Below are 27,159 nucleotides of genomic sequence, written 5' to 3'. Positions count from 1 at the left end.
TTGAAGTTTCTCTTTTTGACTATACCCCAAAAAGCAATAGTGAGTCTTTAGCCTTGTTGTATGTTTTAGAAGGGTAAAGGCCATGAGATGAAATAGAATGAGTTGATGGGATGTAAAGAAAATAGCGGGTAGTTTTATGACTTTAGATAGTTACTACTTTTCAAATATTTGAGTTACAAGAAATAAATTTTTTTAACATTTATTATTATTATCTTTAAGTAGTTGTACAAAGACGTTTCCATGCTACAAAACAGTGTATGAATACAAGGTGTCTGACAACATTCTCACCCATCACTCCTAATCCATCCCTTCTCTCACTTTTTTCTTTAATTGAGATTAGGTGATTATATAAATTTCACATATTTCACAGTATTGTGCAATAGTGATTCTTAGTTAAAGTCACAAACACATTTTAACCTTCACAAGGCAAATTGTCATTATCATGGTCTATAAAGTTTGTGACTTCTATGAACTTTGACAATACAATTATTTCTTCTACATCAGGTAATGTTTACATTTCTTTCCTTTTGCCTAGTGTAAGCTGTTCCCTTTTTCCCTCTCATTCCTCCCTTCCCAAATAAACATTTTTAATGTGTTATTAAAAATATGAAAGTTGCCAGTGGTTCACGCCTATAATCCTAGCTACTCAGAAAGCTGAGATATGAGGATCATGGTTTGAAGCTAGTCTGGGCAGGAAAGTCCATGAAACTCTTAGCTCAAATTAATCACCAAAAATCCCTAACGTGGAGTTCAAGCAGTAGAGTGCTAGCCTTGAGCAAAAAAGTTCAGGGACAGTACGTAGGCCTGAGTTCAAGTCGCAGGATTGTCCTCCCCCCTCCAAAAATACGAATAGGTACTCATAAAAAATACTCTTTATTAAATGAAGACGAAATTAAGAAAGTTTGCTCTTAATGTACCAGAAAATTGAAGAGATTTTGGAAGATCTAATTGATTGTGACAAGTGCCAGGCACTTAACGAAGGACAAGGTTGCAAGGACACTAGGCTTGTTTCTTTTGTAGCAGAGAAGACAAAGTCTAGAGCCTGTGTTAGTAGGTTACAGCAGAATAGATGGAGGTTTCTGATTCATGAGGAATTAAGGACCTGCCCACCAACCCTTTCTAAGATGCCAGCAGCCAAGATCTTCTCTCTAAGTTAGCTAGTTAGACTTGGCCCATGCACAGAATAGGAATCTGCCTGCTACAAATGGGTCCAAGGTGATGCCAGACAAGGTTTTGGCTCTAAACATTACAATTATGAAAAAAGCTTTAAGGAACAAAAGGGAAATTAGTATCACTGAATGATTAAATCATGCTAATGAGTGATTGGGGGGAGTACCTTGCATTTCCCCCATTGTATAGGGGAAATTACCACCCGTTGTTGATGAACAGTTACTGACCTGGAGTTTGAATCCAGGCGTGTTTTATTTCACTTGACTAAATGCCTCCTGCCCTGCTCTGTAATCTGCATTTCTCAGTAAGTCTGGTGGTTCTAGTATTTAAGACTACCCAGGAATGTGTTGTCTGTTTTATTATAAGGAAAGTTATACAATGCTAAAGGATTGTGTTCTGTTTATTTTATAGTATATGAACCTTCAGAAAATGAAAAGATAGAAATTTCAGGTGAGTTCATTTCTTTGTTGTTAGGGGGATTTTAGGCAGATTTCTACTCCCATTTGTTAAAAGTCTTCTAATTTATGGACAAAAAATAGATATACTAAGAAATACATGACCTGTTCAAGACACTGAGAAAGCAATTGAGCGGTGTCAATGTAATTGCCTCTCAGTATCTGCAGTGGGATTGGTTCCATTATGCCCTACAGATATCAAAATATGAGGTCACTTAGTGTCTTACATAAAATGGTATAGTTGAAGGTAACTTACGCATGTCCTCCTGTTTACTTTAAATCACATCTAGATTACTTAGAATCATGATACAATGTGAATGCTATTCCAGTATGTATACTGTGTTGGGTAAGGAATAATAACAAGAGAATGTGTCTGTGTATTCAGTACTGATGCACTAATTTCTTTCTGTTTTCAATCTTTGGTGAATCTATGAACTCAGACTCAGTGGATGGGAAACAGCGGGCCAACTATATATTTCTTTCATATTTATGGTGCAGATTTTATTTACAAATTAAAGTTGAGTTTCTAGCATAAATGTCATGAGTGTCTCTATACTAAAACCCAGTAGAAAAAACACATTGATATCTAAGTAGAGATTAGCTACTTTTGAGATATAAATGGAAGTAAGTCAGTGTAATATGTGTTTGCTTTTATTTTTTAGACAATGTTATAGAAGATTCAAATGTGGTTCAGGAAGGTAAGTTAATTTTATAGAAATATATCCCGCATTTAAAGTGCATTGCATCATTCAATGAGTATTTATGTACTTCCTATTTGCTGTCTCACAGGGCTTGGGAACTAGGAGTATTAAAATGAATGAAGAAAGCCAGGTGCTGATGGTTCACCTCTGTAATCCTAGCAACTCAGAAGGCTGAGATCTAAGGATAGCAGTTCAAAGGCAGGAAAGTCTGTGAGACTCTTTTTATCTTCACTTAGTCATGAAAAATTCAGAAATAAAGGTATGACTCAAGTGGTAGAGAACTACCCTTGAGCAAAAAGGCTTAGGGAAGCTTTCAGACCTTGCACGCGCATGTGCGCGTGCGCGCGCGCGCGCACACACACACACACACACACACACACACACACACTGAATGAGATAGAATTTCTCTTTTCCTTGAGACTGGCATTCTAATGGTCAGAACGATAAAGATCAGGAAAAGATCAGTGATGGCAATAAGATGGTGCTATGAAAATAGCAGCTGGGGTTCAGAAGGTTACCCTGAGTAGAGAAGATGACCACTTCAGAGAAAGTGATCTGGTGAGAAATTCTTAATTGTGGGCAGGAATCAGTTGTTAAATTGAGTCTGTTATGTTGTTAAGCAGGTGGCAAGAAAAAAAAAAACAAACAATACTTTGATCTGAAATGGGGAAAAATACATGTGGACAGGGGCAGGGGAGACTCCTGCACAGGAACTGTGAGCCTGCTGTGTACATGCTAAAGTAATCATGTACCAGGAATGAGTGCATTGAGATTTTCTCTCACCTCCCATCCCTCATTTCTCTAGGAGGAATGTTCTGAAGAGCATTGCTGTGTAGAGTTTGATTCAGTGAGAATCAGAAATGGAGAGCAGAGAGGTTATTCTAGCACCGAGCTCTTAGGAAAACCAACATTGAGTTTGGGTGGAAGATGAGGAACCAATGAGTCAAGATGAAAACCAACTGGGAAGAATGTGCTGGAAGGAAAAGGGGGAATATGTAGAAATAGATTGATTTGTCTACAGCTCAGTAATCCCAGGACTGGAAAGACTCCTTTGCATTTGGCCACAGCTGTTTGTGAGACTAAAATCCATATACAAGAGGTGGTTTCAAGAAGAGAAGAAAAAGTGAGGGAAGGGGTGAGTGGGGAGGGATGGATGAGAATGTTGAAAGGTGTTATATTGATCAAGATACATTATATTCATAAATTGTTTTGTTGAATGGCAACTTGTATTACAACTGCTTGAAGAAAATAAAAACGTTAAAAAATAAAAATTTTAAAAAGACCTGAGGCAAGAAAATGTAACCTACATACGTAAGTCTTTCAGGTTGTATTCATATAACTGATTAGCTATTTTTATTTTTTGTTTATATGGTACTGAGGAATTGAACCCAGGGCTTAGTGCATGGTTGGTGTGCACTTTACCACTAGGCCACATTCCTAGCTGATTAGCTACAAAATAAACAATGTACCATTTAAAATTTCAGATAAAGTATTGAAGTATTATATTTTTAAGACTGAAGATGAAAACATAATGTAATAATAAATGATGAAAATAATTGAAAAAGTTGTTCATGAGCAATGATTAGGGAGAATTTGTGTGTATGTTTTATGTTTCCTTTTATGTGAAAAATGGCCAGTATTTCATTTTGAGCATGTTTCTCTTACAATTAGAAGCAAATTAATATAAAAACACGATTAACTGCACACATATTTTGCATTTTAGATAATGCTATTAAAAATACTTCCTTTGACAAAGTCTTTTATAATTCTTCAGGAGCAAAAGAAACACTTTAATCTCTAGATTAAGGTAATGTTAAGTAGTTGTTAAGTTTGAATATATTTATATGTGATATAATCTCACTGAACAAATCTAATCATACATTTTACACTGCTGGGTGGTAATATGTGTCTTCTCTTTTGCTGTAATTGGGTTGAAGCAACCAACGAAAGAGACAAGAAGGTTAAAGTTTACATCTAAGTCTTAGATTAATCTTAAAATATGTTATCTCAGGGTTTGGAAGAGTGGCTCAGTGGTAGAGCATGTGAGTATCCAAGGTTCTGGGTTCAATTCCTAGCATTAAAGAAAAAAAAAGTCAAATTGGAGATTCCCTTTTAAAAATAATTTTCTTAAGGATAACATTTGACAATACTGGATTTCAATGTCATTCCTTTATATTTCATGATTGATGTTAAAACTAGTTAGAAGGCAAAAACTTTTCAAGGATCCAGGCTTCAGTATAGCTCAGCTTGGAGGTGGAACACACACTTAATCATGTACAAAGTCCTGAGTTCCAACTCATCATCCAAAAGAACAAGCTGTCCAATAAAAAAATTAAGGCTGTTTTACAAGTCTTTCCCTAGCTCGTGTATTAATCAGGGCTCAAAATTTCAGTGAAAATCCAGATTCTAATACCTATCTCTTGAGCAACTAGCAGAATTTTGAAATTAGAAAGATCACATTGTAAAGTAGAATAGTTGAGAAATACACATTTTTGCTTAGTTGTACCTAACTCTTCTTTGTTGGAGTGGCATAAAAACCTAAATTTTATGATACTTGCAATTGAATTTTTAGGAAAGTCTGTAAAAATAAGAACCATAACAAATACTGGTAGTCCATGATGTGTGATGATTTGTGCCTTTGTTGTTTCTTTTAGAAGTAAGTGCCCTACCTGTGGAAGAAGATCAACAGGAAGTACCACCAGGTAGGGCATTACATTAGCTATATTGTAGCTTTAGTTTACAAATGTTGTTGATATGAATACTAGCTTTGTGTAATAAACCTGTAAAGGGTAAAAAATCCTGAGAAAAAAAGATTCATAGTTCCAGACTTAGAAACAAAACAAGCAAACATCTGTTTGATCAGTTGAGCCCAAGTAATAGAAAGTCCAGTGCTTATCTGATGTGCTGTATTGGAGGAGTGTTAGTCAGGCAAAGCATCACAATTTTGTCATTACAGGTGGTAGCTTCTTAGAAGTTAACATCTTGTGGTTTATTTTCCCATTTTCATTGTCAATGTGGAATCAGAATTGCCACGTCACTTCTCTTCTTCGCCCTTCCTCATCTCATCCTCCAAAGCATCATCAGTGCCCAGGCTGCGTAGGGCTAGTCTGTGCCCTGTGGGCTTCCTTACAGCTCACTACAGGGAACATACTTGATAAGTTTTCCCCGTGTCTCTCCACCTGTTTCCTTTTGTCATCAGTGAATGGAACCAGCTGTGTTGTCAGCTGCATTTAAGAGATGACATAAACATGTCTGTGGTCAGAAGCTGGCATGTTACTTCTTTTCACCATAGGGAAAGAATTCTTCAGCAAGATTTCCATATTCTACCTCTTCCCCGCTGGTACTTCTCATTTCTGTGTTTATTATTTATTTAGTCATATATGCTGTTGCAGTTTGACTCATTTTCTTTTACATTATGCTTAGTATATATTTTGTAGCATTGATTTGCATTACCATTGTTGATTCTGGTAGAAATAATCTCACTTGCTAAAATTAATACTAAATTTCAATATTAATAATTAACCCAAGAATATAGTTATGCATCAGCATGTCTTTATTTTAAGGGATGATTGACATGTTTTAGGTTCTAATGGTTGTGGTACCATATACACTGGTTTATTTGTTTTGCGCTGGTACTGGGGCTGAACTCAGGGCCTCATGCTCTTTCTCAGCTTGCTTGCTCATGGCTGGAACTCTACCACTTGAGCCACACCTCCAGTTCAGCATTTTTCTGATTAATTGGAGATGTCTCTTAGACTTTTCTGCCCAAGCTAGCTTTAAAATCCTAGTCCTCCAGGTCTCTGCCCTGAGTAGGTAGGATTATAGGTGTGAGTCATCAATAGCTGGCCCATCCATGCATATTTCTAATGTACAGAAACAAATACTTGATTGAATTGTTGATTTTTTTATGGGGGGGGTCCGGTCGTGGGGCCTGAACTCTGGGCCTGGGCGCTGTCCCTCAGCTCTTCAGCTCAAGGCTAGCGCTCTACCACTTGAGCCACAGCGCCACTTCCGGCTTTTTTCTTTTTGCTTATGTGGTGCTGGGGAATCAAACCCAGGGCCTCAGGCATGCAAGGCAAGCGTTCTACCATTGAGCCACCTTCCCAGCCCTGAATTGTTGATATTAAATTATGAATGAGAATAGAAATCCATGGAGAATTTCTTATGATCATGGAACAATGCATTTGTGTAATTTAAAAAAGATAGACAGGGCAAGAAAAGTTAGCAGTCCTGCTTCGAGGGTTCTACTTTTGTTGAGTGGTACAAACTACATTATAGAATAACATTTTTGCTTTGTATGTCCCTCCCCCATGGTATAACTCCTGCTTTCACTGTATTTGATGTTGGTATAATTTGTGGAGGGGAAGGGAAAAAACAAAATCATTTAAATAGGGATACAGGTGGACCCATTGCAACAATGAGATGTACAAGTCATTATGTCGAAAAACGAACTTTACAAGGGATAGCAAGGGGAAACAAAGGAGGAGGCAACAATGCTTGCTTGATAAGAAATGTACTCATTATCTTGCTCATGGAATTGTAACCCCTCTGTACAGTATTTTCACAATAAAAAAAGAATAACATTTTGTTTACTATTCCATTCCTTTCAAGAAAATTATTTTGTAGTTGTTTCTAGAGGTGAACTTTCTCTCATATTAATACTTTTCAAGTTCTAATCTATGTTTTTAATATTGAACTATTTAATATTGAACAATGAGAAAGAATATTATATGACCATAAAATTCACTGCTTCTATTTCAAAAAGGGACCTCAAGAATTCCTTGGAACATGAGTATAAACTGCTAAGTGGTTAGCAGGGTGATGGAATAAGATGTTTAGTAACAAAGACAACCAAAGTATATAAAAGAAACGTTGTGCAGAGATCTTGATACACAGTGAGGGCCTAGAAAATAGTGGCTAGGGCCATTATTGTGTAGTGATTTATTAGCCTGATTCATGAAGTAGATGAAGAGAGGCTAAACTGAAAGAACTGATCAGGAAGTTGTAACCTGTAAATTAGTATTGTACAGATGTATTTAACTCACTGTATGACCTTACCAAAGGCAGTAAAACTGAAAGTCAGCAGTATTTATGTATTTATTTACTTATTTTGTGTGTATGCAGATACTAGGGCTTGAACTCAGGGCCTGAACACTGTCCCTGAGATCTTTTGCTCAAGGCTAGCCCTCTGCCACTAGCCCCACAGATCCACTTTCAGGCTTTGTTTGGTGATTAATTACAGAGATAAGTCTTATGGACTTTCTTGTTCAGGCTGGCTTGAAATCACCATCTTCAAATCTCAGCCTCCTGAGTCAAGCTAGGATTATAGGTGGGGGCACTAGTACCCACCTCAGCAATAACTTTAAACATTGCTCCTAGCTTTCTTACTTCCTAAAAATAACTCTTTGTCCCCATATTATAGTTTTTATTATTCAATTATGCAAAACAGTAATATTTATTAATCTATATTAGTGATATTTTATATAGTCAGTTGACTTTTGCAATAGTGTTTAATATACTGTAATATTCAAGTGTTGGGACTGCCAGACTACTCAGGCCTGTCTTCACAATATTTTCTGAATTTTTTAAGTTACTTCATTCACTGGAAAATTGAAACCAAGGAGTTTGGCAAAATACTAAGTATTTGCATTCCTTGCTCACTAAAAGGTTCATAAAGCAATATACTAATGTCATATGCTCTTTACATTTCATGTCTAGGCTAAAATTAATTTTATGTCACATCTAATAATTCAGAATTGGAATAATTTATGCAACTACTGGATCGATGGGCAGAACAAAACAATGAATATGAGTTCATTTCTTAAACTACCTTAGCTATACTGTGTAGACAGATTCAATTCTGCATAAATTTTAGTTACATAAAGTTAGAAAAGCAAAGCTAACTTTATATAATGAGGAGATAAAAGGAAGTACCCAGATTAACATTAGTGAATATATGGCTTAGAAAATTTATGGAAAATTGTAAATGCTTGTTCTGAATGAAGAAAGTTCATAATAGTGAAAATTAATAATAATGTAGGTCTTAATCTCATGGAACCTTTATCACCATTGTAGCCTGCCACATTTTCAGAAACAGTGACAGCCTATGCTTTTTAAAGAATTATGTAGGCCCATGTTCCATGTACTAACCTTTAATAATTCTGGTATTCCAAAAGGGAGACATGCTGTTATTTCCATTTTATAGCTGGAAATGTCAAGGCTTGTCTTGACCTTTTCCTAGGACGTAGAGCTGACGAGCCAAAGAAATATGCTCAATCCTTCTGTTCGGACTCTAGAATCTACTCTCCTGCTGTTTCCCACAGATTTTTAAATAAAGGAAGCCCAAAGAACTGATGAATGTTTTTGAGAGCTGTTTGGGTGTGATAAATTTAGTCATAGCTTATTCTTTGGCATTTTAGTTTTAATTTACAATTACTCATCACTTACACTCAGGGTTGTTGAAAACTTGTATATGACTTATATGGGAAGTTGTTCAGTAGTTTAAATTTTGCATCTTTTCTTTATATTTCTAAATTTATAATTGCTTTGTGGGTGTATTCTTGGTGAGGGTGTAAAACATCAGCACTAGAACTGATAATTCTGCTATTGGAAGTTTGGTGTTCAGTGTTTTGAAATACCAGATTTTTAAACTTGGTTTTGGAATCTGCTTTAATAAGTTTCTCCCTTTCTCCTTACACACGTTTTAACTTGAAATCACACAGCATATGGCTATCAGTTTGACCACATAGATTTAAGCACAATTTAAATGTTTTGTACAGGAATCATTTATGGAACTCATTAGACTAAAAATTTCTGCCAAGTAGTACTTGATGCTATGGAGGTTCATGAACTATTTTTCTGACTTACCATCCCAGAAAGAACCACAAAAATTGTAATTTTCTCTTTTGAGTAATTTTATTTTTTAGAATAGAGACATGGGAGCATCATGGTTTCTGGGTGATTCTTCTGCTCCTGGATGTTTGATATTAGACAAAGTACTTGCAGCTCATCCAACTTTGGAATATTGTAGCAGTGGAAATGGTTTCACTCCATTATTTCCAACCAGAACTTCCATTTAGGCCTTTTGCTCATCTACAGCTTTGAACTCTGATTAGACTATACTTTAGCTTGCAGCCCTGAAAGTCTGAAGTGAAGGTGGAGATGGGCTTTGTGTTCATAGCAGCTGAAGTTTAGTGAATGCTTTATATGTGTAAATCATTCATCACAAATGCAGGTATTGAGAGATTACTATGGTCTATATTGGCTTTGCACAGACTAATGCAGCTACACTAACAACAGCATAAGTCACTACCCTGGCATTGTTCATAGTCCTGTTGGTATAATGTGGAGAAAAGCAACAACTGTGATGATGACAATTTCCAGAGTGGTATTCAGGGTAGCTTTCAAGAGAGTCAACCTCCCCAGTGTCATCATTATGTTGAGTCACTGGTATTTCAGCTGGCAGGTAAGATAGCAAATGCTTACTGATTAAAAGTCAATACACTGTACCGCATAGTATAGAAGATGTCCTAGTGAAAACGTGGTGAGACATTTCACAGTATCTTTATATTAGGTTTGAAAGTTTGGATCTAGGCCAAAAGCCACTGGGAAGTTGCAGGCAGAGAAATCAAAAGAACAAATAATAGGGTAGTCCAGCAAGGAGGTAGACATGTGTAAGGGCAGTTGCATTACTTTAACTGGAAATAGCAGACTTTGGTAGAGTGCATGAAGAAGAGGCATTGGTTTCATGGAAATTGGAAGTGAGGATAATTTGTTGGAAGAGGGGGAGTAGTCAAGAAAGACCCCAGCATTTTTGGCTGTAGCTGTAGTCAGTGAATGATGGAATGAACCTTCATGGAGTTGCAGAAGGCAGGATGAAGGATGGATAACAGGAAGACTGACCTTGCTTTGGAGGTGGGATTTCAACTTACTGAGCCACTTCTGGTAGAGTCTTTAAATTAAAGCTAGAAATATATATTGCTAAAATTGTAACTGAATTTTTGTTTTATTGTCTTTTTCTGTTTTATACATACTTATCATAATACTTGGAACTGTTGTCTCAAAGTGTTTTGAAAAGGTCCATTTTTTTCAGTCTTGTTATTTAAGTTCTAAGAGAACCTCAAATCATATTTATTCTTAAGGCCTTTTCTATTGAAGTATAATTTATATATAGATACTAAGAAAGAGGGAAGAAAGAAAATGCCATAGTTATTTTAAAATATCTGTGACTCAGCAGTTTATGAAGAATAGAAGGTTTTTGAGCTCACAGTTCTGCAAGTCCAGGACATGTACCAGAATCTGCTTATTCTCTGGGAGGGTCTCAGGCTCTATCATAGCATAGTAAGGGCAGAACAAGCCAGTTACATTAGTCCAGTCATTATGCCTTCATGGATCCCCAGCTTCATGACAAAATCCTAACAGCTTCTCAATGGGACCACCTCCAAAAAACATGATTACGACTTTGGGGTAAATGTCTATCACATGAGTTTATGCAAACACATTCATCTAAAGCCATGATCTAACTCTAGAAATTCTACCATAATTTGGCTGGGTGTTTATATGTAACACCTCCTTTTATAAAAATTCTGTAATCTAAATCCAACACTCTAATAATAAGACAAATCAGACATAAAATCTGGAGTGAAAGTTACATGTGAAAAAGTTGGATTAGTATGAATTCTAATTCTTTCAAATGTTCATTTAATCAATAACATTGAACACAGAAGTAAAACCATGAGATATAAATAAAGTAAATGCAGTATACAGTATGAGAGAATATCTCTCCTATGTTTTTTTAAAATTTTATTTATATGTTTTTGCTAGTCCTGGGCTTGGGTACTATCCTTGAGCCTCTCTGTGCCCAAGGCTAGAGCTCTACCACTTAAACCACAGCACCACTTCCGGCTTTTTCTGTTTATGTGGTACTAAGGAATCAAACCCAGGGCTTCATGCATGCTAGCACTCTACCACTAAGCCACAATCCCAGCCCTATTTTTTAGTACTGTAAAATATTGATAGGAGAATGAAATTGATTATTTGTGTTTCTCAAAGGATTGAGATTCTTAATTCAGTTGTGATTCTCAAGTGTTTTAAAAACCTCAGACTTCATTCAGTAACTTTTCAGGTAGTAGTAAAAGACTTCTCTGGATAGTTAGGTCATTATTCTGTCACCAAGTTATCCTTAAAAGCAAGCAGACAAATAAATAAACATTTACCTCTGTGGGTGACTTTTTTTCTTAAATTAGAATGCAAATGAAACAATTGCCCAGTCTATGTCTGGTTGGTCCTTTAATTTAGATTTCCCCTTATTTTTGCAGATACTTAAAGCTTCAAAAAGACTGCCCCTACTACTACAGGAGGACCAGCCAAACCAAACGCTCCAAAAGATGGCTGTGATAGGTCTTGTGAAGTAATTACAGAGCAGATCAAGATCTTTGGGATGTTGAACACTAAAGATGTTTTAAATGAATTGTAGCCCACTGGCATTTTAGTGTATTCTTTTTGGATTTTCTTCTTCTTCTTTTGTTGAAACAAAATTACATGTAATGTTACATTCCTGCATGTCCTTTTTAAAGTAGTATTAGTGGATCCATTGAACTCTTCTTTTTTTAGTTCATGTGAAACAGCTTTAGTCTTATTTATGTGAATCTTTTAGACAAGAGTTAATTGCATTGATGATATAGCAGCAATTGTCTTGGCGCAGGATTTTACTATATTATTAATAATTAACATTATCTATGTTGGTTTGACTTGTGTAATACTGTGCTGAAAATGGTTTAAGAGCCATTAAGAGTGTTGCCTTAGCACTCTTTACAATACTCCATAGAGCCCATGATTCGCTGAAGTGGCTTAAGTCTGCACTGATGCTTTTATCAAAATGTTCTGCATTACTGTCAAGGAGTCAGGTTGCTACACAGATTTGGAGATTTCTGTAGCTTTAGCTGGCTTATTAGAAAAAAATGTAATATTTTGTTGGATGTTTTAAATGATTATTAATTTATTTTCCAAAATGAGGAGGTAAAAGTGCAACTGTATAAACATAGGAAGTAAAAGATCTGCAGACTATCTGGTGCAGAAATGCTTTGTATGGCCTCAGCTGATCCACAATGGCAGTAGTCTCTTCAGGTATTTTAGACTAAGAAAAGAATGGTATGTGAAGAAGTGGCGCACAACCTAAGCACTACAGATTGCTTGGTAAAGCCAGTGATGACTGTGTTTAGGTGGGTTCAGGGCAAGTGATAAGCCCCGTAAGGCCATTGCTGCTTTTGTCTCATAATGGACGAGCCATTTCCTATTTGCACTGAAAGGTTTGTTCAGTTTTTAATGCCCTTTATTTGGGGCTCAGAAATAGATGCTATGATGAGAATATTCCTTTGTTTGAAAAGAAAGCAGCTGCAGCATCATTTTTGAAAGAGCCACAACTATGAAATGAAACCATAAGAAGCAGCTTCCTATATGGGTCAGGGGTTATAATTATGTTGTTAACATTATTTTAAGATTAGGTGACTTTTTTCCTGCTTTTAAGGTAACGTCATAGAAAGTATATGTTTCTATCATTATAAACCATAGTTACAATGTAACTGCGTGTTGACTTGATGTGTAATGAAACCTGAAATAAGTCAGAAAGAAAAGCAATAATTTTCTAAAGCTGTGATGTGAGTGGCATAAAGTGGTGACATATTATTTTTAAAAGCCCTCAATGTTGTGAATTATAGAGCACTACTTTTCATAAAGCCATATTTTTTTTAGGGACACTTAGGAGTGACATAGAATTGATGAATGACTTAAATAATTTTTCTGGACTTTGTATATTAACCATCTCTAGAACTCTGGAAAATGAGGATTCATTATGCTGTGCTTAACTTCAAATACATTTTAATTATAGTTCTTTTAATTAATGAGCATTGTCTTTACACATATATACCATGGGCAATATCAATGGATTTTCTAAAAATAATGTAAATGTCTGGGCTAATATTATTTGAGTGCAATAAAATACAGAAGGATTCTTTTATATTGTCATTATTTTGAAATATAATTACAGTTTTTTACATAATGTTTATTTTATACTTACTAATGTTTTAGAGAATTAAAACATCTTTGGCCACTCAAATCACAAAGGAATACATTCAGCCTTTTTTTATACTTGTTTTAATATGTAGTACAGTACATCTTGCCTTTGTAGGCTTTTAATCTGCATTAGGAGGTCTTGATTCTACTGTGAGACCCTACCATTGTCTTCAATGACCATCATGCTGTGAAGATAATAACTTCATCATGAATGAATTCAGGACACAACTATGTTTAGAAAGGTCTTTTCTCTCATTTCCATCTTCTTCCTATGGAAAAGTAAGGAACTTACTTGTCTTACAAGTAGGAACAAACTCTTCAGGTTTGAGAAAGGATTGTTTTCATTGCCATGTCTAGAAAAAAACAATCAAAACAGACTCAGTCAAGGGAACTCTTTTTTTTACAAACTAAACTAAGACTTTATTTATTATTTATTATTATTTATTTATTAAAAATTATTGTAAAGGTGATGAACAGGAGGTTATAGTTACATAAGTAAGGTAATGAGAGAGGCACTGTGGCTCAAGTGGTAGATTGCTCGCCTTCAGCGGAAGAGCTGAGACACAACACCCAAGCCCACAGTTCAAGCGCCACGACCAACCAAAAGAAAAAAAGGCAGTAAGGAAATGAGGACATTTCTTATACCCCTCCTTTATTTTCTTCTGCTTTCCACTCTCTACTTCCTTCCCCGCCAAGTTGTAAAGTTCATTTCCAACATAGTGTCTAGTGAGTATCTTTGTTGTCCTGCTCTTTCTGTGATTCCTTTTCCCTTCTATGGATCAGATAAGCTTGTATATAAGACAAAGGGTACAGAAAACTAAAACAGAAAGAAAAAATGGAAATAACAGGATATAGGACATAATAAGAACCTCTTGTTTCCAATTCTTGGAGTTTATTTAATATTATATATGATCCTATGTACTTAGCAATAGGGCTATTGTGATCCCCTGTTAAGAATATCATAGATACATTCTAATTATTATAAATGAGGGAATCCATGAAACCTACATTTCTTTAGGTCTGGCTTGTTTCGCTTAATACAGTTGTTCCAGGTCTTTCCATTTCCTTACAAATGGGACAATGTCATTCTTTCTGATTGAAGCATAGAACTCCATTGTGTATATATACCACATCTTCTTGATCCATTCATCTACTAAGGGACATCTGGGTTCGTTCCATATCTTAGCTATGGTAAATAGTGCTGCAATGAAATGGTTGTGTTGGTAGCTTTAGTGTGGCCTTGTTTATGATCATTCAGGTAAATGCCAAGGAGTGGGATTGCTGGGTCATAGGGAAGCTCTATGTTTAGTCTTTTTAGGAACCTCCATACTGCTTTCCAGAGTGACTAAGTTTGAATGTTTTCACATGCCTTAGGGAAGTTGAGAATTCTCTCCAGCTGAATGTTACTCCTGCTGCAGAGGGGGAAATGCCTGAAGGCTGTGGTTGTATATCAATATGCTTGGTGAACTCTCAGGTCACAGGTGGAAAGTGGTAGGGTGCCACAGAGTAGGCAGGAGGCCACATAGGAAACTAGCGAGTAATAGGTAATGATGCCATGTTTAGGTGTGAGTTCTGGGAATATTTGTAGAGAGATAGAGAGGGGGTAGGGAAGGGATGACCTAAAGAAAGGGCATTGCGTGTGTGCAGGGAGTAAACAGGGCCCCAGGCCTGGGTCTTGGGATGAATAAATGCTTTTGATGAGAGTCTCAGAAGGACAATTAGACCTGGATGCAAATTAACTTTCTGCTGTTGCTGGGTCCAGCAGAACTGCTCAGTAGGCACGGCAGCAGCTGGAAATTAGTAGGATTTGATATATATCAACCCACAAAAAGAATGCTTTTCAGGGGCAGCATGACAGTTTTTAAAGATCATGGTCTAATTTTTAAAAATAAGATTTGCCTCCTGCTGATAATATGAAAAGAAAAAAGGAAAGTGTAAAAGTGCAGATAAAAATATGCAACATCCTTTTCTTTTTTGTGAGTAAGCACAATAAGAATTACAAGTGTGATTGTCCTTCTGTAACTTTTAGAGGCTGGGCAAGTAGCTACCTTTACTTCCTGCTGGTCTGTCCATTAGTGGGATATATATTGTGATTAGTATTGTTACAGGCTATGGCCTCTGATCATTTCTTCTTTTCTCACTTTGTTCTTTATGCATCAGTTTCCATATCTGTAACATAGTAACTGCTTTCCATGACAGATCAGAAGGTGAAATGGGGTAACCCATGTCACAGAATCGAATTGTCATACAACAAGTACTCAATAAGTTATGTTCTTATGCGGTAGAGAGTCTCATATAGCTCACCAGAAAGCATATGTTAGAAGGATAATTTTCTTTATTACTAGCTGTGTTGGATGCTAGTGACATAAGCTGAATCCCATAGGAAATTCTTTTACCTACACTAAGGTGGTAGCTAAAAACCAAAGATACCTATCGGTATAGCCAAAAATATCTACTATATATATTCTCCATATCCAAACACAAGTCTCAGAATTTGTTGGTGTGAGATGAGAGACATCTATAAAAAAATGATCCAAGAGAGAATTTATGCCTGAAAGCCTGGAATAGGCTAAGCCGAGTATGCTCAAGTCTGGCTGTCACCTTGCCCTACATACCTCATGGATGGAGGGAGACAGATGGGGCACTAATTCCTGGAGCATCTCCAATGATACTCACCCTCGGGTGAGTGTGGTCCAAGGGGCATGAGGACACCTGACCAGGACCTTCCCTGGATGTGCACCTTGCACTTCTATTGAGGATATAACCAGAGTAAACCATTCCACCTTCCTTGTTTTCCTCAGGGATTGGGTGGTCTCTGAACTCACCTTCATGACCAACACATTCTTCGTCTGTGTAATCATGTTAGATGTGACGCTGTGTATATGACTCACATTAGCCCAGTGTGATGGAGAATATAGAGGATTGCCGGCTTCCTGCAGAGACTTCTAGTCCCATGAGAAAGAGCTTCTTCATGACTTAACATTTTTGATGCTTTTTATTTCTTGCTATATTCCTGATGCATATGTGAGTGTCAGCAGAACATTCGGTACTCAATATGTACTGAGTGAATGATATTGTATGGTCTGTAGCTACCACAGAAATTTTAGCTAATAAGATCAGAAGTTCTAGAACATTGACAGAAATCTATAGTCACCCCCACATTTGCATTTAGGTATATACTGTCAGTCAACTTTATAAAACTATTCTTTGCAAAATGGAGAGTTGGGCTTTTTATTGTTGTTTTCTCCTTCACAGGAGTGCAGAGTAGTACAGTTGGAAAGGCATATTGCTTTAGAACCATATAAATGGCTGGTTCTGGTAGTTTTGGAAACTAATTTCTCAGCTTCAACTTTCTCCCTGGATACAAGGATCTTTCCTGTAGTATGGCAGAAAGCAAAAGTTATGAACAGTCATGTGCTTGGCACCAAGCCTGGCACCCTTGATTTAGTGTTAGTTCCCTCTCTCTTGTCTCAGAGGAGCAAAAACACTTGACCTATAAAAAGCCCCTTCTTGTACCAAGGCCTACTTTAGATTTGTTTTTCACATTCCCATATTGAAATGTCTTATGAGAATGAATATTAAGCTTGGAGCAGATAAATCAAATGATCTGTATCACATACTCTTGATTGCATCTCTGATTATACCCACAACCATCTGTCTACTGTAGGAAGAAAACAGAGTCTAAGATTGTGTGTGTGTTTACTGGTCCTGGGAGTTGAACTAAGGGCCTAGCTGCCATTCCTAATCATTTTGCTCAAGGCTAAAACTCTACCACTTGAACAGAGCTCTACTGGTATTTTTGCCGATCAATTAGAGGTAAGAGTCTCATGGACTTTCCTGCCTAAGCTGGCTTCAAACTGTAAATCTTCAGATCCGGCCTCCTGAGTAGCTAGGATTACAGGCATGAGCTACCAGCACTGAGCAAGATATTTATTTTATTTATTTATTTTTGGTCGGTCGTGGGGCTTGAACTCTGGACTTGGGCACTGTCCCTGCACTCTTGAACTCAAGGTTAGCACTCTACCACTTGAGCCATAGTGCCACTTCCGGTTTTCTGGTGGTTTATTGGAGTCTCATGAACTTTCCTGCCCGGGCTGGTTTTGAACCACGATCTGAGGATCTCAGCGTCCTGAATAGCTAGTATTACAGGCGTGAGCCACCGGCGCCCGGCTGCAAGATATTTTTAAAATCAGTCTCCCAAATTGCCTCATTCCCACACAAACTGATACAAATACACACAGCTGATCCTAGAAACATCAAAGGCAAAATAAGGGCTTACTGAAACTATACTCAACTAGTCTAGCCTTCAGAATTAACTAGATCTTTTCTTCTTTAAACAGTAATAAGCCTGAGGTTACAAATGTGTGGTCCTTTCATTTTTTGTGGTTTTCCAAAGAAGGGAGATGGAAGTTGTTGGATTCGTCCCAACTCCTTGCCCCAACTGTGGGGAAACACTGACTGTAGTAAACGTACTGTAAGACATAAGTGTACTCTTGGTTGCATCCTGAATTGCAGTTTTAGGAGATGATAAAAATACTGAATAAGCTTTAATGATGGTTTTTCTTCAACCTAACTTTATCCCCTACTGGATGTTGGTGAACATCACCTACCTCACCACTCCTATACAGAGAAACACTAGCCTGAGGCTAGATAACTTCTTCCTATTCAGTCATTTGTGTGTGTGTGTGTGTGTCTCTCTCAGGGCTTGAACTCAGGACCTGAGTACTGTCCCTGAACATTTTGCTTAAGGCTAGCACTCTACCACTTTTGCCACAACTCCATTTCTGGATCTTTGTTGGTTCACTGGAGAAAAGAGTCTCATGGACTTCCTTACCTGGGCTGATTTTGAACCATGATTCTCAGATCTCAGTCTCCTGAGTAGCTAGGATTATAGCTGTGAGACACAGGTACCTGGCTGTGCAGTGATTTTTATAAGTAATTTGCATGGCCCCAATTCTTGATATTTTATAGTGAATTTACTATGTTAAAAAAATCAGGATTAAGGGGCTGGGAAGGTGGCTCAGTGGTAGAGCGCTTGCCTTCCATGCCTGAGGCCCTGGGTTTGATTCCTCAGCACCACATAAGAAAAAAGCCAGAAGTGGCACTGTGGCTCAAGTGGTAGAGTGCTGGCTTTGAGCTGAAGAGCTGAGGGACAGCGCCCAGGCCCAGAGTTCAGACCCCATGACCGGACCCCCCCCAAAAAAATCAGGATTAAGGAAAGCTGAATTATGTGTATGCTTGGTAACATTTTTCTTAATAAATTATATTTCCTAAAATTCATTTAAATAGTAATATTTTTTGAGGTATTGAATGATGACTTGCATAGTACTTACTTTGTTTTATCTTTGATTTTTCAGAGACAAGTAGAAAGACAGATGATCCAGAACAAAAAGAAAAAGGTGAGATTGTCAAATAGCTACTCGAAGACATCATACCATTAAAAAATGTCATGATAATTTTATTTTCTATCGGCTTAAAGAAATTGCCAAGGGATTTATTTCAGAGACTTATTAATAGTCTACATAGACATTAAGAAATCGAGCTCAAAAGAGATTGCCTGGCTTTTAATCTTAGTTCGGTTGTTGGATACATAGAGAAACTATATTTAACATTGAAAAATTATACAGAAGGACATAACGTTTAATGATGAAACATTTAATGATTAAACATTTTAATTTCAAGAATGCCTTACGACAGTGGGAACAGAATGGGGACTGCACGATGTTTAACTTTATAAGTGAGGAAGTACTTGGTGAACACAAGAAATTATTTGTTTCTGGTGGTAATTTCAGAGCTCACAGATCAAGGAGACATCCAGCTCATACATTTTTATTTTTACTGGCTAGTTTTTATTTTTCATCAAGAGAATACAAGGATACAGTTTTAAAGATTAGAACAGCAATCCTCACCCGACTGTTTACTGTTCTTGCATCCTAACTGTGGATTGTTAGTTTTTTTTTTTGTTTGTTTTTTGCCAGTTGTGGGACTTGAACTCAGGGCCTAGTACTGTCCCTGAGCTTCTTTTGCTCAAGGTTAGCACTCTATCACTTGAGCCACAGCACTACTTCTGGCTTTTCTTGTGTATGTGGTACTGAGGAATTGAACCCACGGCTTCATACATCCTAGGCAAGCATTCTACCACTAATCTACATTCTCAGCCCTGTTTTGTTTTTTGTTTTTTTTCTTTAAACTTTGTCACAAATAACTTGTTAGTTCTGCAGTTTTCGCCACACTATTGGAGACTCTTGCGTTATTATTTTTTTTGTTTTGATTTTTGGTGCTGGTTCTGGGGTTTGAACTCAGAGTGCTAACTGGGTGCTATCCCTGAGCTTTTTTCTCTAAGGCTTGCACAACTCCACTTCCTGCCTTTTGGTGATTAATTGGAAATAAGAATCTCACACACTTTCCTGCTTGGACTGGCTTCGGACTGTGATCTTCTTATCTCAGCCTCTCAAGTAGCTAGGTTTGCAGGTGTGAGGTAGCAGCACCCGGATGGTTTGTTTTGTTTTAGAGTTGTCTGGGATTCACATTGTCACCAGACTTGAACAGCTGACTGTTGCCTTTCCTTACTGCTCTCCCAATCTGCTCATGACTTGGCTATAATGGATATTAACCAATGCTAAAGAAAAACTCCCAGCAGGAAGATGAATACCAGCAGCTGAGTACAGACTCCATCATTCCCTCTATGTGAACACCCCCGCACTCCCTGCACTGCGTGGGGTTCTCACTCCCTTGGTTTTCCTTCTCTTCTGTCCTGCTGGTCTTTCCCAGTCTCTGGGTAGAAGTGCATCTCCCTGGATCTTTAGACACTGGTTTGCTCAGGACTTGGTCCTCAGACCTATTCTTAGTCGTTTTCATGATCTCCTGACGTTATATGTCTTTGTACCCTAAACACAACCAGAGCTGTCTTAATCATGCTGTAAAAGTGAATGCCCCTTCCTCCATCAGAACATGTGCCTCCTGTGAACTTCCTTTCATATCTCACCATCTTCCCAGAACATATCCCAATGGCCTTCTCTTCAGAAAAAGTTGAATATCCAACTACTTCCTACCACCTTCTCCTACTCCCAACAAAGTTTAAAGCTAGATTACTTGAGTAACTGCTTAACTGGACTTCCAGCTCCCCCCTGGGTATTGCTCAGTTCTTTCTCAACATGGTAACGGCAGAGTAAATTAAAATGTAAGACGTTTGGGCTGCCCTGTTTCTCCAGCATCTACTTCTCTCCCTCTCCAACCCCATGTCCTGTGATTGTCTCCTTTCCTCACTCAAGGTGCTTCTGTGTCAAGCACCTACAGGACTCAGGACCTTTGCACTGGCTGCACCCTGTGGGCTAAGTGTTATTCTTCTATGTGTACATGTGGCTCACTCCTTCAGTCTCTCCTCAGCTGTCATCCTCTCAGAAAGCCTCCCTTAAGTCTGCTTTTCCTTAATATTTGGCCTCCTGATATCCCATAATGTGTCCTGAATCCTGGCTTTATTTTCTCATTGTACCATCACCATGTAATATATTTATAGTTTAATAATTTAATGTTCATTTCTGAACTGTCCACTGGGATGAAGATTCCAGAAAGACACAATTGTGTCACACTGCTGTATCCCCTGATCTTCACAGGCATACATGAGGCACTCAGTAAATATTAGGTGAACTTCTATTATTGTTTATTACTGAGTGTTCATATGAAAAAGCATGAAAGGCTTAAGCAAACTCAAAGTACATAGAAGTAAGAGGCAGATCCCAATGGCAGGCTTGGAATGTGGAACTCCAGGAGACCAACAGCTGAGTGGGTGCGACTGGGTCAGGGGGATGCTGCTGTCCTTCCCCAAGGAGCCACAGTAACTGTTTGGTCTCCTGTGACTTCCCGAGTCTAAACTCAGTACATACATGGAAATGCTGTATCTAGCCATTTGGAGTACCAAACAAACAAGAAAAAGAAAATCTTTATTCTAAAGTTTTGCTAGGTCTTATGTCTATAATCCTACCTCCTAAGGAGGCAGAGATTCAGAAGATTGAGGCTTGAAATCAGCATAGACAGAAAATCCAAGAGACTCTATCCCCAAGTAACCAACAAAATGCCAGACTGGCTCAAGTGGTAGAGCAAAAGCCAAGCAAGAGACCCTTTGAGTTCAAACCCCAGTAACTTGGTAAGGGAAATGAACCCTACTAATGTATGTTATGGCTTTAAGAATCAGATTGTATGTCAGATGCAGATTGGTTGTAGAAACCACCACATATCCACTGTAATTCCTTGAGTCATATGTAATTTGAAAGTTCAAATGTCAATGGCTTGAAAGACATCAATAACCTAATGCCAGTTCAGTGGCAAACGAGGGACCCAGTTCCTTTCTAGCCAGTCTGTCATCCTTAGTCTTTAACCTCATGTTACAAAAGGGCTACTCAAGCATAAGCCTTTATAGTAGTCCATACAGCAGGAAGGAAGATTGGAGAAAGAGTAGCCTTCTCACAAGAAACATTTAAACTGACAGAATTTTGTGGACAGTTCTATTTCTGAAAGGGGGAATTTGAGTACTGAGAGGAAGTGAAAATTGGCAGTTTCAGTCAAGATTTCCAAGATGAACACAGCATCCGTATATTGGCAGTCCGTATATTGTTTGATGCTAAAATTCTCACTTAGTCATCAGGATATGGATGGATAAGTAGGTTGGTAGACAGACAGACAGACAGATAGACAGATAACAGATAGCTATATATAGATAGGTATATCTATATCTACACACACACACATACACACACACACACACTCACACACACATCTGGCCATTCTTCCATCCCCATAAATACCCATATGCCTGCTATAGGCCAGGCACTGTTCTTATCTAGGGAGCAGGTGGGAATCAGGCAGCACACCAGAGTGTGCTGGAGGGAGCAGAGGAGGTGGGTAAGGAAAACATGTGTCTGAGTAGGTAGGGGACATCCTCCAGGCAGCTGGGTAAGCACTAGGGTTCTCTGAGCCCTGAAGCGTCTGCATAGGACCTGAGAAAGGAAAGAGAGCTCTAGAGGCTGAGCCCCAGGAGGCCTGGGAGCCCCAGGAGTAAGCTGAACACCCCAGATGGGCAGTTAGAAGAGACAGAGAGCAGACAGTGGTAAGTGGTAGGGAGACAGGACGCGTGTGTGTGTGTGTGTGTGTGTGTGTGTGTGTGTGTGTGTGTGTGTGTGTGTGTGTGTGTGTGTGTGTGTGTGTGTGTGTGTGTGTGCTGATACTAGGGCTTGAAATCAGGGCCTGAACACCATTCCTTAGCTTTTTCACTCAAGACTGGCACTGAACCACTTGAGTTACACCTCCAGTTCTGGCTTTTTGGTGGTTAATTGGAGACAAGAGTCTCACAGACTTTCCTGCCTGGGTTGGCTTTGAACCATGTTCCTCAGATCTCAGCCTTCTCAGTAGCTAGGATTACATATGTGAACCACCAGCGCCCAGATTCAAATGGGTCATTTTGATCCATGCATAGGAACTCAGCCCAGGCACACATTATACCAACCAGCGGCCTTTTTCATCGCATTGACTGCTTTACTTCCAGAGGTCCTCCTGGGGCATTCTAACAAAGGTTGGAACAGAAGGGTTGGAATTGTGATTATGACACTTTGCATATACAGTCCCAGACCTTCTGCTCACAGTGAGACCCTGTTGCTGCCTCGTAGGTTACCTAATCTTACCTACATTGCCCCCATGTACTGTACACAGTTCAAACCTCCAGCAGTTCTAATCCTAACAGGGATTCCCAGTAGAGTTCAGGAGCTGGGGTGGTTGGACCACAGATAGAACAGTACAACAGGCTGGCTAGCCTTGCTCTATCGTCCACCCACCATGAAAGCTGGAGGGTGAGGTCAGAAACACCCAAAGGATGTTTGTAACTGAAGTACTGCATTAAATGTAGCACTTGTCAGGATTCAGAGAAATAATGAATCAGTGTTAATCTATGGTTACACAGATTCATTGAAAATCCTGCTTGAGCAAATTGTCAGCTCTTGGAAACCCACATTTTTTTTACTCAAATAGATTCATTCATGTGATAGTACTAATTGGAAGGGAATAAGAAAAAAGAGACATTCCATTCTGAGACTGTCTAGTTAAAAAGAATGTACTTAATTAATGAATTTTAATTTCATAGTAATAGCAATTGAGATTTCTTTAAATGCAATTATAAACTTGTTTCAACATGAATTTTCAAGTTGACTGATTTTTCTGCCTATATTATCTTCTCAAGAACCTTAATGAATTTCTTTTCTTTAATAAGTTTTTTATTGTGAAAATATTGTACAGAGGGGTTACAGTTACATGAACAAGGTAATGAGTACATTTCCTACTGGCATTGTTGCCTCCTCCTACTATCCCTTCCCTCCCACCTCCACACCTACACTCCCCCTACCCCCACCCCCACCTAAATTGTAAAGTTCATTGTTCAATAGTGACTTGTACATCTCATTGTTACAATGGGTCAACCTGTATCCCTATTTAAACATTTTGGTTTTTCCCTTCTCCTCCCCAAATTATACTAACATAAAATGCATTTTTTTAAAATACCATACAGAGGGGTTACAATTACATGAGCAAGGTAATGAGTACATTTCTTATCAAGCATTGTTGCCTCCTCCTTTGTTTCCCCTTGACATCCTTTCTCATCTCCCCCACCAGCCCCCACCCAGAGCCACCCTGCCTTGCGCTTCCCCCTTCCCCGCCCCCATACCAAAGTTGTAAAGTTTGTTTTTCGACATAATGTCTTGTACATCTCATTGTTGCAATGGGTCCAGCTGTGTCCCTATTTAAACAATTTATTTTTTCCCTTCCCCTCCACAAATTATACCAACATCAAATACAGTGAAAACAGGGGTTATACCGTGGGGGAGGGACATACAAATCAACAAAGAAATATCTTAAAAATATGTTAGAAACACTAGCAAGAAAGAAAAAAACATTTGAGTCCTTATCTTGGGGTTCATAGTTGTTGCAAATAAGGGAAACCATGGGACCTATGTTTCTTTGGGCCTGCCTTACTTCACATAATATAATTTTTTCCAAGTCTTTCCATTGCCTAACAAATGGGGCAATGTCATTCTTTCTGATGGAGGCATAGAATTCCATTGTGTATATATACCACATTTTCTTGATCCATTCATCTAATGAGGGCCATCTGGGTTGGTTCCATATGCTAGCTATGGTAAATAATGCTGCAATAAACAGAGTTGTGCTGGTAGCTTTAGTATGGTCTTGTTTGTGATCATTTGGGTAAAGGCCCAAAAGTGGGATTGCTGGGTCATAGGGGAGCTCTCTGTGGAGTCTTTTCAGGAACCTCCCTACTACTTTTCAAAGTGGTTGAAGAAGTTTACACTCCCACCAACAATGCAGTAGGGTTCCCTTGTTGCCACATCCCCTCCAGCATCTGTTGTTATTAAAGTTCTTGATTATAGCCATTCTAACTGGGGTGAGGTGGAATCTCAATGTTGTTTTGATTTGCTTTTCTTTTATGACTAGAGAGGCTGAGCATTTCTTCATGAGTCTATTTGGCCATTCTTATTTCCTCTCCAGAGAAGTTTCTCTTTAAGTCTTTAGCCCACTTATTTATTGGGCAGTTGTTTCTTTGAGGATTTGTTGTTGGGGGATTTAATTTTTTGAGTTCCAGGTATATTTTAGATATGAGACCCGTGTCCGTTGTATGGCTAGTGAAGATCTTTTCCCAATCCGTGGGCTTTCTATTGATCTTGCTAGCTATGCCCTTTGTTGTGCAGAAGCTCTGCAGCTTCATGCAATCCCATGTGTCCAACCTTTCTTTGATTTGTTGTGTTTCTGAGTCTCTATTAAGAAAATTTTGGGCTGTGCCAAGGAGACCTAGGGTTTCTCCTATTCCATCCTGTAATGTTTCAGGGTGTCTGCTTTGACTCTGAGGGCTTTGATCCATTTGGAGTTGATTCTGGCTCAGGGTAATATATAAGGATCTAGCTCTAGTTTTCTACAAGTGTTTAACCAATTTTGCCAGCACCATTTACAAGAAAGTAAATAAACAGGATTTTTACTTAACTATCACACTAGCCCTGTCTTATTTTAGAGAATCAGATTTTGTTTACTTTGGTAGAGTGACAAAGCTTATTCCAAAATAACCTTTCTCTTTTGGAGAAGTCAGAATCATGAATTCAGTCAGATGAATTCTCTTTAGATATAATTGCATTATCAGTTTCTGGCCACCAGGGGTCACCTTTCCCCACATGTTCCATATTGCAGAGCTGCAAAGTAAGAGTAAACTACACAGTAATGCAGTGCTCACACAGCTCATTAGATGTCACACTCAAAACTTGTTTTTATCCATTCATTCAGCATGTACTCAATACTTACTGTGTGCCCAGCACTGTGCCTGGCACTGGCGATATAGCAAGCCCAAAACAAAATTGCTGCTGTCATGGCACAACCTAAGAATGCTGCATCCAAAATGCCTCACACCAGAAACGTTTTAGATTTCAGAATTATTTAGGTTTTGGAATATGTACATATACAAAATGAGATATCTCAGAAATGGAGCCCACGTCAAAGCATGGAAGTCATGTATGCTTTATATACAGCTATATAAATCATGCATGCCACACATGATTTAAGACTTACATGTAAGTCATACATGTTTCATATTCAATATCCCATTGCCTTTTATAAAAGTTTTTTTTTTTTGTCAGTCGTGGGGGCTGAACTTTGGGCCTGGGCACTGTCAGCTCTTCAGCTCAAGGCTAGCGCTCTACCACTTGAGCCACAGCTTTTTTCTGCTTATGTGGTGCTGAAGAGTTAAACCCAGGGCCCCATGCATGCGAGGCAAGCACTCTACCACTGAACCAACTACCCATTTTTAAAATAATTGTGTGCAAAGCTGGGCACTCATGGCTCCTGCCTGTAAGGAGGTTGAGATTTGAAGATCATGGTTCAAAGCCAGCCCAGGCAGGAAAGTTTGTGAGACTCTTATCTCCAATTAACCACCAGAAAGCTGGAAGTGGCACTGTGGCTCAAGTGCTAGAACACTTGCCTTGAGCTGAAGAGCTCAGGGACAGCAACAGCACCTAGGCACAGAGTTCAAACTCCACAGCCAACAAAACAAATAACCCCCCAAAAAATAATGGTGTGTGAAAGCAAAATCGTAATAGTGTGGGATCTTCCTTTTGCTTCTTCCTGTAAGTTGCTCAAAAGTCCTGGTGTTTTGGATCATGTGGGGTTTCAGATATTTGGATTCAGAGATGGTTCTTCTGTATTTATGTTTTAGTATGTTGGAGGGGATGGCATGCAGTTTTTAAGTATTATAACTGCAGTAAGAGGCATGGAGACAAATATGACAGGAGAAGAAGAGGATGACAATAGGCAAGAGGTATTGCTGTATGTACACAGCTTTTGTGGACGGTGACTTGAAGAGTTGGAAGAATGAGTCCTGCTGTTCCATTTCGAAGAAGAGTCCAGAGCTCACAGCAGCTGTTGATAGTCTATGGCACGTGTGCTCAGTGCTCTCAAGGAATAGTGAGCTGAGTGCTGGTGAAGAATGTGAGAGGGGAGAGAGGATGAATGACCCTGGAAAGGTTGAAGGTCAAACTCAAGAGGGCTTGAAAAGCCATTATGAAGATTTTCATGGGCTCCCCTGTGAGAAGGGAAAGCACTGGGCGACATGGGCAGCAGGTGACTTGCATCTGTTTATACTCTGAGAGGCCCATTCTGGGATAGGGGTGAATACCAGAGGCAGAGGACCAATGAGAAGGCGATTTCCGCAGTCCAAGTGAGAGATG

General features: G+C 38.6%; 1 protein-coding gene across 1 annotated transcript in view; it reads left to right on the top strand.

The window, feature by feature from the left end:
- The window catches only part of Asph (aspartate beta-hydroxylase), a 200,611-nt gene that overhangs the window by 77,991 nt on the left and 95,461 nt on the right, over positions 1–27,159 (top strand). The window contains exons 11-15 of the mRNA XM_013009269.1: positions 921–1,050; positions 1,582–1,620; positions 2,288–2,323; positions 4,981–5,028; positions 18,754–18,795. Coding sequence (XP_012864723.1) covers positions 921–1,050; positions 1,582–1,620; positions 2,288–2,323; positions 4,981–5,028; positions 18,754–18,795 — 295 coding nt within the window. The remainder of the gene's footprint in view (positions 1–920; positions 1,051–1,581; positions 1,621–2,287; positions 2,324–4,980; positions 5,029–18,753; positions 18,796–27,159) is intronic.

Source organism: Dipodomys ordii, unplaced genomic scaffold (genome assembly GCF_000151885.1).
Source record: "Dipodomys ordii isolate 6190 unplaced genomic scaffold, Dord_2.0 Scaffold9, whole genome shotgun sequence".
Taxonomy (NCBI): Eukaryota; Metazoa; Chordata; class Mammalia; order Rodentia; family Heteromyidae; genus Dipodomys; species Dipodomys ordii.
The sequence above is the reverse complement of the archived record's forward strand: the minus strand, read 5'-3'. Positions and strand labels throughout refer to the sequence as shown.